This window comes from Lissotriton vulgaris, chromosome 5, assembly GCF_964263255.1.
Source record: "Lissotriton vulgaris chromosome 5, aLisVul1.2, whole genome shotgun sequence".
Lineage (NCBI taxonomy): Eukaryota > Metazoa > Chordata > Amphibia > Caudata > Salamandridae > Lissotriton > Lissotriton vulgaris.
Window position 1 is genome coordinate 1,517,280,775 of NC_141693.1, and position 13,989 is coordinate 1,517,294,763.

At 44.3% G+C, this 13,989-nt stretch overlaps 1 protein-coding gene across 4 annotated transcripts in view; it reads right to left on the reverse strand.

Annotated features, from left to right (window-relative positions):
- EPS8L3 (EPS8 signaling adaptor L3) overlaps window positions 1–13,989 on the reverse strand; it is a 164,050-nt gene that overhangs the window by 64,472 nt on the left and 85,589 nt on the right. For all 4 annotated transcript variants that reach the window (XM_086923584.1, XM_086923583.1, XM_086923581.1 and 1 more), the window contains one exon: window positions 133–230. In XM_086923584.1, coding sequence (XP_086779710.1) covers window positions 133–230 — 98 coding nt within the window. The remainder of the gene's footprint in view (window positions 1–132; window positions 231–13,989) is intronic.

Genomic DNA, 13,989 nt, shown 5'->3' on the forward strand with positions numbered 1-13,989 from the left:
TAAAGGTCACATAGTAGATGGAACCCTTTACTTTGTGGTTGTAAACACCAAACAGCAGTAAAGGTCCATTAAAAAAGTGGATTTTATGCAAAATAAAAGAAGAGTAACTTAAGGTAACATGAACGCACTTACTGCATCTCTCTCTATATCCATCTCTTGCAGCTGCATTCCATTTCTAGAGTCCACGGGGTTGGATTCCTGCCAACTTGTTCGCTGTGGTGAAGCAAGTTCTGTGATGCACACAAAATCATAATATTATTACACAGAGGAAGTAACTCTTACACTCAAACCTCATGCATCCACAGATTACCCACATGTACATCTCATTTCACACAAACATATATGCCAGTTCACACTGCACACAAAGGCAACTTGCCTGACAACCGGGTATAAAGTTACAAGGTTAGCATAAGAAAGACCGCTTGGATGGTCATTCGCCTTTGTGAGGAAATTAGAAATTGGAAGGTACTATCAAAATAAAAAGGTCCATCATTTATTATGATAACAAGCCACCATAGATATAAATATAAATAATCATGCCTTAACATACTGTTTCCTGCGTTTTTACCATCAAATATATCATAGTAGCAGAAACATGACCTGACAATGATGATTTGGATTGTCTACGACCATATACACCTATTAGGTATGCACAGTACGACTGTGAACAAATTCAGAGATACTAACCTCCTCAGGTAATGGATTGTCAGGGTGTCTATAGAGTACTATTCTCTTTTCTTTAAGCTAACAGACAGATCACTCTTTTAAGAATGCATGCCTGATGTAGACACAAATAACTCGCACATAAATAATCCATTTAAAATGCCAACACTGGGATCTTTGGGCTATTCCTGGGTCATTTGATTGGCCATCACTTTTAACTTTCAGAGCACTGCTTTTTTATATATTCTTCAACACTGGCTCATCGTGATACACCTACGACAATAATTATATAAAAATACATTTTAATACCTGTTAGTTCAGTATATCAGCATAATCATCCAAGAAGGCATATTAATCCCAGACTATATTGTTGTCTATATTCTATTTAGCAACCACTGTATTGTAGTTCCTATATTCCCAATAGGCTCTGCGGATTGGAATAATATACACTATATATTTGACATAGGACTGAGGTCAGTATGTCTCTATCGAGTATATTAAAATTAATTGTGTGTGTGCCAGCTAACTCAGAGGTCACTAGAAACTTTCTCGAATAAACAAGAAGGGGTTCGTCTCTGACAACCGCATAAACATGACAACTTTGTTTCCCCTAGAACCGGAACAATATCTTCAGAGTTGTGGAAACAATAGATAACTATTTCATCAGTCAATCGTGCATGCATAGTTTATACAGAGTTGCATAGAAATAGAGAGACGGGTGTTTCAATAAAAGGGTTTATTGAACAGTCTTATTTCTCATTCAAGAGATTTGAACTGCTACAATCGTTAGACAGACTGCAAAGTATAATGCGTACAGCATAAACAGCAATATAAAATAATACTGTAATAGCATTGTCTGTTGCTATGACAAATATAAAAATACATACATAAGTAACACAGGCTAAAATACTCAACTGGTGCTTCTAAAATACGCCTACCCCAGTGTACCTAACCTAGGTCTAGTACGAGGGAAGAAGTAGGTATTGTCTTTAGCATAGGTTTAGTTTTTGCCAAGAATTGCCAAAGGTTTCTCTAGGTTCTAATCAGCTCTATACCTTAGAATGATAGAGATTGGTATCTCTGTTTCGGGACTCGATTTCCCAACTCCCCGCAAGGGGAGTCAGAAATACTGGAGCTGGATTCTCGGCAGGAGGATGACAGCTTCTGGTCAGTGCGTCAGCTGGAGAGTTGGCTTCTTTCGGCACTTGCTGTAGCGAGCTGCATCGTGCAAGTAGGTAGGCGAACAGCACTGAACCACACCGTGCTTTGCCATAGCAAGTGAAGGTATATTTATATCTTGAAGGTGTTTAGGAATGCCAGTATTGATGTAAAAGTCGGGCATATGAACGTCATGAATGAACCCCTAAGGAATAGATGTTCATGCATAATAAATGATTTCTTGGAGAAATCAATATCCAGGCAAGGGGAAGTCCCTATCCGCTTAAGAGTCTGGTTTTCCAAGAAATCATTGTGACGTAGATGAACGGATGGAAGTAGCCATGCCTGTATTTGAGTAGCATGGACTAGGCCTAAATAAGGACTGGATTTCTATGCCTATATAAGGGCAATGCGAATTGTACCTCTGTAAGGGTATGAATCTGGAAATTCATTCGGAATCTAAAATCGAACACAACACCACTGTGACGGAGTCCTGACGAAGGCCTATGCCGAGACGCGCATAGTTGTCAACAAGCTTCCTGTCTCCTCACATCATTTATTCTGATCAGTGGTTTTAAAATACTGATGATTTGATTACAGTTATTGTGCAGAAGTTTTGAACTACAATAACACATTGAAAAATAGGACAACTGTGATTTTCTGATAATTGGTTAACAGAATGCAAACAAATATATGTACCAAATGAAAGAGGAAAAAAAATAAGTACCTTCTGTGTTTCTTTAGAACATTTTTTAATACTGGAATATATATTTTTGTAATTAAAAAAATAGATTATATTTTAAAAAAATGGAAACAAATAAACTAAGTGAATATATCATCAAGTTACAAGCTGGTTTTATAGTAATGTTATCATGATGAATGTCTGGAATTGATGTGCCTGCTTTATGTGAAATCCACCCTGCCCAGGTGTCTCCTTATCCCAATGTCACAAAGGCAACTTGCTCCATGCAAATCACACTCCTCACACAGCTACCGATCCCTGCTGAGTACTCATAGAACAGAACCATCAACCACCCAATGTGCAGAACAATTGTGGCTCCCTCTATGCACAAATGACACAACTAAATGCATCTCTAAAAATAGATCACACCATATGCACATGAACCACTCCGACCGACTCCCAAACTGCTACCAAGCCGCCCCAGGTCACACCCATGGACCCCTCGCCTGCCACTCCTGCAAGTTTGACTGCATCAGGACCCACACTAAATCCACAAACTCCAAACAGAGCTCCGACACTAACCGCCTAAAGTGCATCCTGCTCAACACCCGCTCAGTCCACAGACACTCCATTGAACTTTGGAACCTACTTGACACCACATCACCGGACGTCACCTTCCTCACAGAAACATGGATGAACGCCTCATCAGCGCCCGACATCGCCATAGCCATCCCAGAAGCCTACAAGATCATCCGAAAAGATCGCACCAACCAAACAGGAGGAGGCATCGCCATCGTCCATAAGAACACCATCCGCATCACTACCAGTACCGATGATAACCTCGCTTCCGCCGAACACCTTCACTTCCAGATTCACACCGACCACAAAACCATACTCAGAGGCACCCTCATCTACATACCACCAGGACCCCGCACACAATTCAGCGAAGACATCGCTGACTTCATCAGCCCACATGCCCTCCCCTCCGAGAACTACATTCTACTGGGAGACCTCAACTTCCAACTGGAAAAGAAAAACAACAACAACACCACCACCCTTCTGGATAACCTGGCCAATCTAGGACTCAAACAACTTGTAGACACCCCCACCCACTTCGCCGGACACACGCTCGACCCTATCTTCACCTCCAGCAAGCATATCTCCTTCGATCACACCACAGCTCTCCATTGGACGGACCACCGCTGCGTTCACTTCAACTACAAAGAGTCCACGACCCACAACCCCCCACAACCTATTCCTTGAAGAAATTGGAACAAAATCACCACAGAACAACTCTTCATATCGCTTCACCAAAACCCCCCCACCAAATCATTGGACCCAAACCAAGCAGCCACTAACCTCACCCAACGGATCACCCATAGCGCCGACGAACTTGCACCCTTGAAAAACCATCTAATCAAGCAAGGTAGCAAAAAAGCCCCCTGGTTCAACGATGACCTTAAGAAATCCAAGAAGTTCTGTCGTACTCTCGAGAAAACCTGGAGAAAAAACCCAACCACTGATAACCTGGCCAACTTCAAGAACGCCACCCAACCTGGCCAACTTCAAGAACGCCACCCGCAAACACCACCAACTAATCCGATCCACCAAGAAATCAGCATTCAAGGATCGACTTGACAACAATGCCCAAAACAGCAAGGAAGTATTCAACATCGTCAAAGAATTTACTAACCCCACCGCCGGCACCAACGACATTTCTCCCTCCCAAGACCTCTGCGACTCTCTATCCTCATTCTTCCACAACAAAATCGCCGAAATACATAACAGCTTTGATAACCAGTCCGAAGACACGTCCACTCCACCCATTTCTGATCCAACACCGCCCTCTAACAACCTTTGCGCCTGGAACCCAATCACCACTGAAGACACCATTCGCCTGATGAACTCCATCCACTCAGGATCGCCAACCGACCCATGTCCCCACCACATTTTCAACAAAGCAGGCTCCATCATCGCACCCCATCTCCGCGATGTCATCAACTGTTCCTTCAACGCCGCTACCTTCCCGGAAATCTGGAAACATGCCGAACTCAGCGCTCTTCTGAAGAAACCCACAGCAGACCCCACCGAACTTAAGAACTACCGCCCCATCTCGCTCCTCCCATTCCCCGCCAAAGTCATCGAGAAAGCCGTCAATAGTCAGCTCGCCGCCTTCCTCGAATCCAACAAATCCCTCGACCCTTCACAATCCGACTTCCGAGCCAAACACAGCACCGAAACCGCCCTCATCGCAGCAACAGACGACATCCGAACACTACTGGACAACGGAGAAACAGTTGCCCTCATCTTACTTGACCTCTCAACAGCCTTCGACACAGTCTGTCATAGCACCCTCATACAACGACTCAGCAACGTCGGAATACAAGGAAAAGCATTGGAATGGATCACATCGTTCCTTGCCGGAAGAACCCAGAGAGTCCGCCTCCCCCCCTTCAAAGCAGAGGCCACCGAAGTCATCTGCGGCGTACCACAAGGATCATCACTCAGTCCCACCCTCTTCAATGTATACATGGGTCCCCTCGCTTCCATCGCGCAACAACACAACCTCAACATCATCTCCTACGCAGACGACACCCAGCTGATCCTCTCCCTCACTAAAGACCCAAATACCGCCAAAACCAACCTACACGAAGGAATGAAAGAAGTAGCCGAGTGGATGAAGAACAGCCGTTTAAAACTGAACTCAGACAAAACGGAAGTCCTCATCTTAGGCTCATCACCCTCGGCCTGGGATGACTCTTGGTAGCCACCAACCCTGGGAACCGTACCCACACCAACGGACCACGCACGTAACCTGGGCTTCATCCTGGACTCCTCCCTCTCGATGACCAGACAAGCTATTGCCGTCTCATCATCCTGCTTCAACATCCTACGCATGCTCAAAAAAGTCTTTCGTTGGATCCCCACTGAAACAAGAAAGACGGTCACCCACGCACTGGTCACCAGCCGACTGGATTACGGAAACACCCTTTACGCCGGAACCACAGCCAAACTACAGAAAAAACTTCAATGCATCCAAAACGCATCAGCCAGACTCATATTGGACATCCCTCATCAAGCTCACATTTCCGGTCACCTGAAAGATCTCCACTGGCTCCCCGTCAACAAGAGAATAACATTCCGTCTCCTCACCCACGCACACAAAGCCCTCTATGACCTAGGACCCGAATGCCTCAACACGAGACTGTCCTTCTACACCCCCACCCGCCAACTACGATCACCCAATCAAGCCCTCGCCGCAATTCCGCGCATCCACAGATCCACCATGGGGGAAGATCCTTCTCCTACTTAGCGGGCAAGACCTGGAATTCTCTCCCCACCCACCTCCGCCTTACTCAGAACCACCTCTCCTTCAGAAAGCAACTAAAAACTTGGATATTCGATAAGTAAATGCACCCGCCTCCCCAAGCGCCTTGAGACCCTCTGGGTGAGTAGTGCGCTATATAAATTTCTGAACTTGAACTTGAACTTGAACTCCTCCGTGTGCCACCAACTCCACAACCGCCGTAACCAAGTCCGGCAGCAAAGAGAAATAAAGTGATAATAACGTTATTATCATTTTTTTCCCTTTTTCACAGCTCTGAGAGCAGAGGGGTGATGCTCCTCCACCTTATCAGAGGAGCTGCTCCTGCAAGCATCTTCCACCATAAAGACACATAGAGATCCTTTAGGTAATTTCACACATACCTTACAACACTAAAATTTGCAGCTCCTCCATTGCACATCACACAGAACTAAACGTCTCTCTACACACAGCAAACAACAAAGAAATACAGCACACTCCTTGCACAGTCACACACAACTACAGCCAATTCAAAGCACACCTTACAGCAGACATAGCACTGAGTACCGTACCTTCAGCTCACACCACGTATGACCACAAACATGCACTTCGTTCGTACCATTTTTATCGGAAAAAATGCTTTGATGATGAGGGGGAGAGGGCCCTTTAAAATGGATTGCTTTAAAAATGAGTTACATCAAAATAGACTTAAATCAAACGAAGGCCGTCATAAGCTGCATCGGGTAAGATGATGACATTAAAGCCTCGCATACACGTTCAACAAGCAGGCAATGGGATATTGGGGTCTATTACGCAACAGCCAATGGGACCGCCCACCATATGTGCGGCAGTCCCGTGATGCTGTTTAGGATGCGCCCGCCACACAGGCGGGCGCAGAAAGCATTTTTTACATTGCAGCGGACGGTGCTTTCAGCAGCACCCGCCGCAATGTAAAAAAGGCATTTGTGCATTTGCATGTACAACGTGGCAGACCCCGCAAAGGGCCCCCACATTCAGGCACCGCTTGCCTTTCCATGGCGGCAACAGCGGACGATCTTTCCCTCCACCGGGGTCCCCCAGCCATCGTAATATGGTGGGGGGAAATGGGAGGCGGGAGGTGTCGTGACCTGACAGTGTGGGCGACGGACAGTAGGGCGTTAGGACCCTGTGGGTCCTCAGGCAGAGTGACCAGGACACCGGACACGAGATCCGGTGACGAGACAGGAAAGGGGACAGACAATGACCAGGACAGGGACGAGTAAGGACGTGCTGACGGGATGCTGTATAATATGAAAATAAAGGAAATACCCGACTAACCTGTGTCCAGTGTTTTGGTGTGCCGCCCAGCCAACAGCATGAACACGACAACTGGCGACGAGACGGATCGACGCGTGTCCACCGAGGCGCCATCGGAAATCAAGGAGCACCCCTGGATGCGCAAATAGTGAGATTTAGATGGAGAAGAAGAAGGAACATGGGAGTTCACCTCGACAGCCCCCGAGAGCAGATCCAGCCGACCACGGTAAGCGCTGAAAACAAGAGCGCGATTAGAAACTATTGGCGCGAGCTCTCGCGAGAGTCTCAGCGGCCATTAAAGAGTCAGGCGGCTGGGCCAATCAGAAGAGAGAACTGGAGTGGCGGCCATTTTGGGGACAGGCAGGCGAAACTTCGATCGCGAAATCTCGCGAGAATGACGGCGGCGGCCATTTTAAATGAGACATTGACAAAAGAGGCCATAAGAAACAATAGAGGCAACCATTTCAAGGCCAGGCGAAGAGGAAATCAATTGAAAGAACGCTAAAAAGAGACAATTAAAGGAAATTTTGAGCTGAGGAAAGAAGGAAATAAAGAAGAAAAGACCAGGAAAGCCCAGGCACAGCGGGATACAGAAGAAAAAGTGCAGAAAAAGGGCAGAACAACACAAGAAAAGACAAAGAAAGCAAGAAAAAGCTGGATAAAAAGAAAAAAGTAGAAAAGAAGAAAGAAGATAAAGAGATAAGAAGAAAATAAAGAGAAAAGAAGAAAGAAGATAAAGAGATAAGAAGAAAATAAAGAGAAAAGAGTAGAAAAGAAGAAAGAAGATAAAGAGATAAGAAGAAAATAAAGAGAAAAGAGAAAAGAGAAAGAGAAAGGAAGAAAGAAAAGAGGAAAATAAAGTAAAAAGAGAAAAGAGGATAAAGAGACAGGACAAAAGGAAAACAGAAAAGAAGAAGAAAAGAAGAAAGAATAAAGAGGAAAGAAAAGATAAAGAGATAGTAAAGAAAGAAAGGAAAGAAAAATAAAGACGCATAAGAAAAATAAAGAGGATAAAGTGCTGACTAGCACAGGCGATGAAGAGAAGAGGACAAAAGGAAAGATAACAGAAGAAATAACAAAAGAGTGCCAGGAAGAGCACAGAGAATAGAAGAGTGCCAGAAAGAGCACGGGAAATAACAAAAGAGTGTCAAGAAGAGCACAGAAAAGAAGAAAAGGAGCAGAAAGTGCAGAGTCAAAGGAAAAAGATAACAGAAGAAATAACAAAAGAGTGCCAAGAAGAGCACAGAAAGAAGAAAAGGAGCAGAAAGTGCTGAGGTGAGCACTAATGAGCACTAATAAAGCAGAAGCAATAAAGAACAGAGGACAAAAGGAAAAGATAATGGTAGAAACAACAAAAGAGTGTCAAGAAGAGCACAGAAAAGAAGAAATGACAGACCCCAAGCAAGGAAAGGAAATTGCACAACACAGAAAACCACCACCATTCAACTTGTCGGAGCTACAAGTAGGAACAAGGTGGGAGAATTGGATCAAACATCTGGAGAGATACATGGAAACGATTGATGAGACAGAAGCAAAGAAACTGGGTCTATTAATAAATTTTGCAGGCGATGACATTGAGGACTTACTAGTGACGCTGGAAGAATATGATGCTGCCACAAGCACCCCACTGAGGGGGCTAACAAGTAAAAGAAAACGTTTCACATGGACTGAAGAACACCACAAAGAATTGAGAGAGATCAGATTTGATATGACGACCAAGGACGACCTAGCACATGCTGACCGGAGGCTGCACAGAGAGCCAAAATCAGATGGCAACGAAATGGAACTCGTAGCAAAGGTGACACAACACCAACAAGGAAAAGATCACCGAAGACAGGTGGTGACAGAAGAAATCAGAAATGGAACGGCGATGAAGGAATCAAGAAGAATGAGACTATCACACACAAAAAAAAAAAAAAAAAAAAAAAAAGTGGAACAAGACAGGCGACAAAACGGAAAAAGAAAGAAAGGAGGAATCGCGATGGTCAAAGAAGGACAAGCAAGGAAATGTGGCAACGAGATCCCTGGAGGCAAGTGGAGGAGGACAAAAGCAAAAGAACGAATGGCAAAGGCGGCAGTTTGGCCAGTGTCACATCACAGGGCACCTTTCGCATGTCAGCAAGGCAGCAGCAAGAGAAGCGGAAAGGTCAAAGCAAGAACTTTAGAAAGACACACAAAAGGAAGAAAATCAAGCGGATGTCAGAAAACAGCGATCAAATTAAGAAGGAAAAAGATGGAACCAAAGAGACTAATTGAAGAGGTGTAAATGAAGAAATGTAGAATGACAAATACTCTCTCTCTCCCTGTCTCTCTCTCTCTCTCTCTCTCTCTCTCTCTCTCTCTCTCTCTCTATCTCTATATCTCTCTCTCTCTCGTTCGTTCACCTCTATCAATATAACTGTGAATGAGGACTATGGTAAATGTGTCACGAACATTTGTTTGCACAAGGGGGGAGATGTCGTGACCTGACAGTGTGGGCGACGGACAGTAGGGCGTTAGGACCCTGTGGGTCCTCAGGCAGAGTGACCAGGACACCGGACACGAGATCCGGTGACGAGACAGGAAAGGGGACAGACAATGACCAGGACAGGGACGAGTAAGGACGTGCTGACGGGATGCTGTACAATATGAAAATAAAGGAAATACCCGACTAACCTGTGTCCAGTGTTTTGGTGCGCCGCCCAGCCAACAGCATGAACACGACAGGAGGTAAATAATGGCGAGCAGATCGCCACCGCCATACGGGCAGTGGCGATTCGCCCGCCATTATAATAGACCCCATTATGTTTTGGTGTAGTGATTAGGAGAGAACTTTTAGCCATGGATGTTTTTAGTTTTAGGTACTGATTGAAGCAGTATAGAAGTTGACTACTACGCAGGAAGTACCTAATTCCATCACAACCATGTGAGGTCATGATGTGCGCTCTAATGCAGGTCATGCATGATTCAAAAAGTCTATAATATTGTTCTATGTATAAGCAGAATCTAGGCCAAATACATCTTAAGAGTGACAACTGATTTGCTTCTTGGTAAATTAGTTCTATTGTCATCATGGCGGGGATAGGGCATGAATGTTTCTAAGCTCTTGGTAAAAAACGATTACTTTTAATAGCTGCCTCTGAATGCAGTGATGAAAACTGATCTACTAAGGTGTAATGCTTCTGCATGTCAAAGAATTACTCTTTTTTTTTCATTTGATGACACTTTATCATATTTGTATATAATATTTATTGCTTGATTTACTTGCCAAATATTTTCAGAGCTCGGCTCGTGCATGGGATCTTTCAGCCGAACCAGGCCCTTGACTCAGCTCTGACTCGACTCTCCCTGTTACGTTGTTGGTTCGCCCGCCTCTGCTCAGGACTCATTCGTTCTGTAACGGTTGGCACATCTTGACTTAGACTCCTGAGCAGTGCTTTATTTGTATATTAATAAGTGCTGGTACCCAAAGCTCTGCTCAGACACCCACTACTGGCACTATAAGATGTCAGCGTGCCGAGTACCAAGGCTGCATAGTCCTGAATACACCTCAGACCTCTTTAATTCGCTGCCAGGCACTCCCTGCTCTGTTATCTCATTGATATAGGTTTCTCTTTTCCTCATTGTTGGTGACAGATGTTTTTGCCTTTCTCTTCCTCCGTCTTTCAGTTTTCTGTGTTTTTCCATCTTTTGCTCTCCTGAAATGTTTGAAGAGGAGGGATAAGCATCGGTCCCCAAAAATAAGTGCTGGTGGCCCCCACCAGCAATCACTAGCTCAAGTTAAGCACTGCACATGAGGGTTTCTGGGAAGAGAGAAAGCATGGCCCACACCTCTCTAAAAGAAGGTCAGGATCTGCTGAAGCGAGGAGGAAGTTTGCTGCTGATGTCCCTGCGGCACGCTGGATGACTTGAACTTTGAATCTGTCGGGAAATGACCAAGTGTGTTCCTCAGCTTCTTATGACTTACTGCTCTTGACACTGGGCCTGTTGTGGTGCAGTGCAGGTGCGTAGCTACCATTCGTACAGCAGATGCAGTGGCACCAGGAAGAGCCCTGAGGGGCCCATTAAACCCTGACAATGATGCATTTTACTAGCCCAACACCAGTCAAAGGAGCCATTTCCTTGCTTGCACCAGGGCCCCTGGCATCTTAGCTATGCCGCTGGTGCCGCGGCCTGCTGATCCTTGGGCCTCCTCCTTAGGCCAGCCCAGTCTTCAGGACAGTGGAAATGTTACTGTAGCAATGGTTGTCCCTTGGAAAATGAAACCTCTACATCCTAATGTTTCAACTAAGGTGAAATATCAGCATTGTTCATCATTCTGTGTCTGCTTCTCTGTACTTATCCTTGAATATAATGGGTCCCATGTAATACAGCGATCTCTGTACCTGGTTCACGAGCTTCTTTGAATTCCAATGCTTGTTCCCCTTAGCGCGCGTGCAGTGTGTATATCGGTCACACAGGCTAGCAGAGCAAAGGTCTACCTTGAGATGGTTTCTGTAAAGATAGAATATGAATTTGCTAGCATCACCCAGGAGAGTCGCAAAGTATCATTAATGTGATAAAAGAGCTGGTCTGCATACCTGGGCAGCAGTGCTTGAATCCCTCAAGAGCCCAAGTGGTTGCAAAGTATTGAATGCCAGTTGCTGCACCACGGCTGCTTATTTTTTCATCCCAAAAAAGTATTTGCCTGGATTGCTGAATCCAATGCTCACAAAACTAGAACTCCAAAAGCCCTCTTTTCAGATGTTCTATATAACTGATTTAAAATGAATCCTGTACATGGTCTGTGAAGTGTAAGTTTGTGTGGTGTTAGCTGAGATGGTTCATAAGGCCAGCTGTAGGCCTGACTCATCCTCGACCAATAATTCATGATTAGAGGCTCAGTGTGTTTACCAGGATCAACATATTGGTGAGTGGGCGGACCTTCCACGTGCTAATCTTAACCTCATCTGCCTGAAACACAAGGAACAAAACGTGCAAAGGTCTGGGACGGGTCTGTTTACATGTACCTTTTTATAGATAAGCAGCTCTGTTTCTAACAGTCCAAGCTAAGGTGCTTCAGGTTACTTCCACTTCATATAAGTAAAGATGACAAGGCAATAACCGCCCATAAAGATTTAAAGAGCTTTCTATGTCTACAGATAAATACAGTTTTAGAAAGGAATATGTGACTGCTTCATGGCAAAACATTTTCCCACTGCTTTTGAAGCTTTATCTCTCTGCCATAATTCATAACTGTTATTTTCAAAAGCCACCAGGCCAATAAATCTCCAGGCACGCAACCGAGCATCCACCCCGCACGGTGAACGTATATTTCAAAAGAGTACCCATCAAGATGTAAAATACATGTTCAGAGGCCACAACTATGAGGTCTGCAGAACTGAGGCGAGCAAAAAGGTACATTGATATTTAGTGCTAAAAACACCAGGAGAAATATTATCGAGGAGTACCGGAACCCTATTTTAACTCTGCCGTTTTACATCATTACTGTTTCCACGAATCATCCTTGTAGCAAAACGGCATTGCATCATGTTTGGTGCAGAGACAGAATATCAAGCACAAAATATCGAGTTGCACAATTATTGAGTCATTAATACCATGAGTCAGAAATATCGACAGCAAGAATATCGTTGTCAAGAATATCGACATAAGGTAAGTAATATCGATTTTAAAAATGAAAGTGTTTAATATAATTTGCAGAAATATAGTTGTTAACAATATTATTTTTTATTATTGTTATGTATTTTAGTATATATTTGATACCTATGTGATGTATTTTTTTTTTTTTAATGTGTATTACATTTTTAGTACTTATTACATTTTTTTTTTCTTCATTTTGCACTTTTTTTAAATATGTTTTTATTATTGTAATTTCAATGGTTGACAGTAACACAGCACCTCATCCCAAATTCAAGCTATCAATACTGAATAGATGCAGTAGACGTAATGATTTAGTATAGACAGCCATTTAGCCAACATCCCTTCATGGGCAGGCGGCGTCAATCCTCAAAGCAGGGGAATAAAATAGACCGGGGAACCACACAGGTGAGGGGACAGTTCTAACTACCCGGCGCCATGTTAGGAGGGAGACCCTCGTAAGAGCAGTTCGCCGAACTACCCAACAGCAACATGTCCGCAGCCAATGCCTCCCCCACACACCCCAGGGTCCTAGTTTCTCCCCCAATAGGTCATACATACGGCCAACACATTCCCGCCACCACTCCGTCACACTTCAACACCTCCTTACGAGATCGTCAAGACCTCAGCCAATCCCCGCTGGCTCGTTCACACTCTCCGACCTTTCAGCATTTGGACCATCTACTTCATCATCTGCGCTTCGTTCCTCACGCTGCATGTAAGTGACATACAAGCCCCAAAAGTTTTTTGGTCTGCTTCTGGGAGGCAGAAGCTCACTGTATACCTCCGTCTGTGTGGAGCAGTAAATCATGTCCCGGGACCATTGTTGCAGCGTAGGTGGTGGACCCCTCATCCAACACAAAGCCACTCGTCTCTTGGTGATAAGCAACCCCATATCAACCAATCTGCGCGCCGCCTTAGGTAGCGCCTTTGTATATCGCAAAAGCGCCATCAGTGGGTCCAGCGTAAGACTCAGGTCGACCACTCTACCCAATCCCTTAAACACACTTTCCTAGAATTTTGCACTTTTATTTCCGTATCAGGTTGTGGGTTTATAGGGGAACAGAGTGGGTAGTAATTTAATTATATTACATTTTTTAATTGGTTTTAATTAGAATTTTGCGTTTTTTAATTCCATAGTAGGTTGTGGGTTTATAGGGGAATAAGGTGGGAAGTAATTGTATTTTATTATTTTACTTATTAATATTTGTTTAATTGAGATGGTATAGTGTTAAAAGTGTAAAGTATTTTTTTTAATTAATTAACTAAT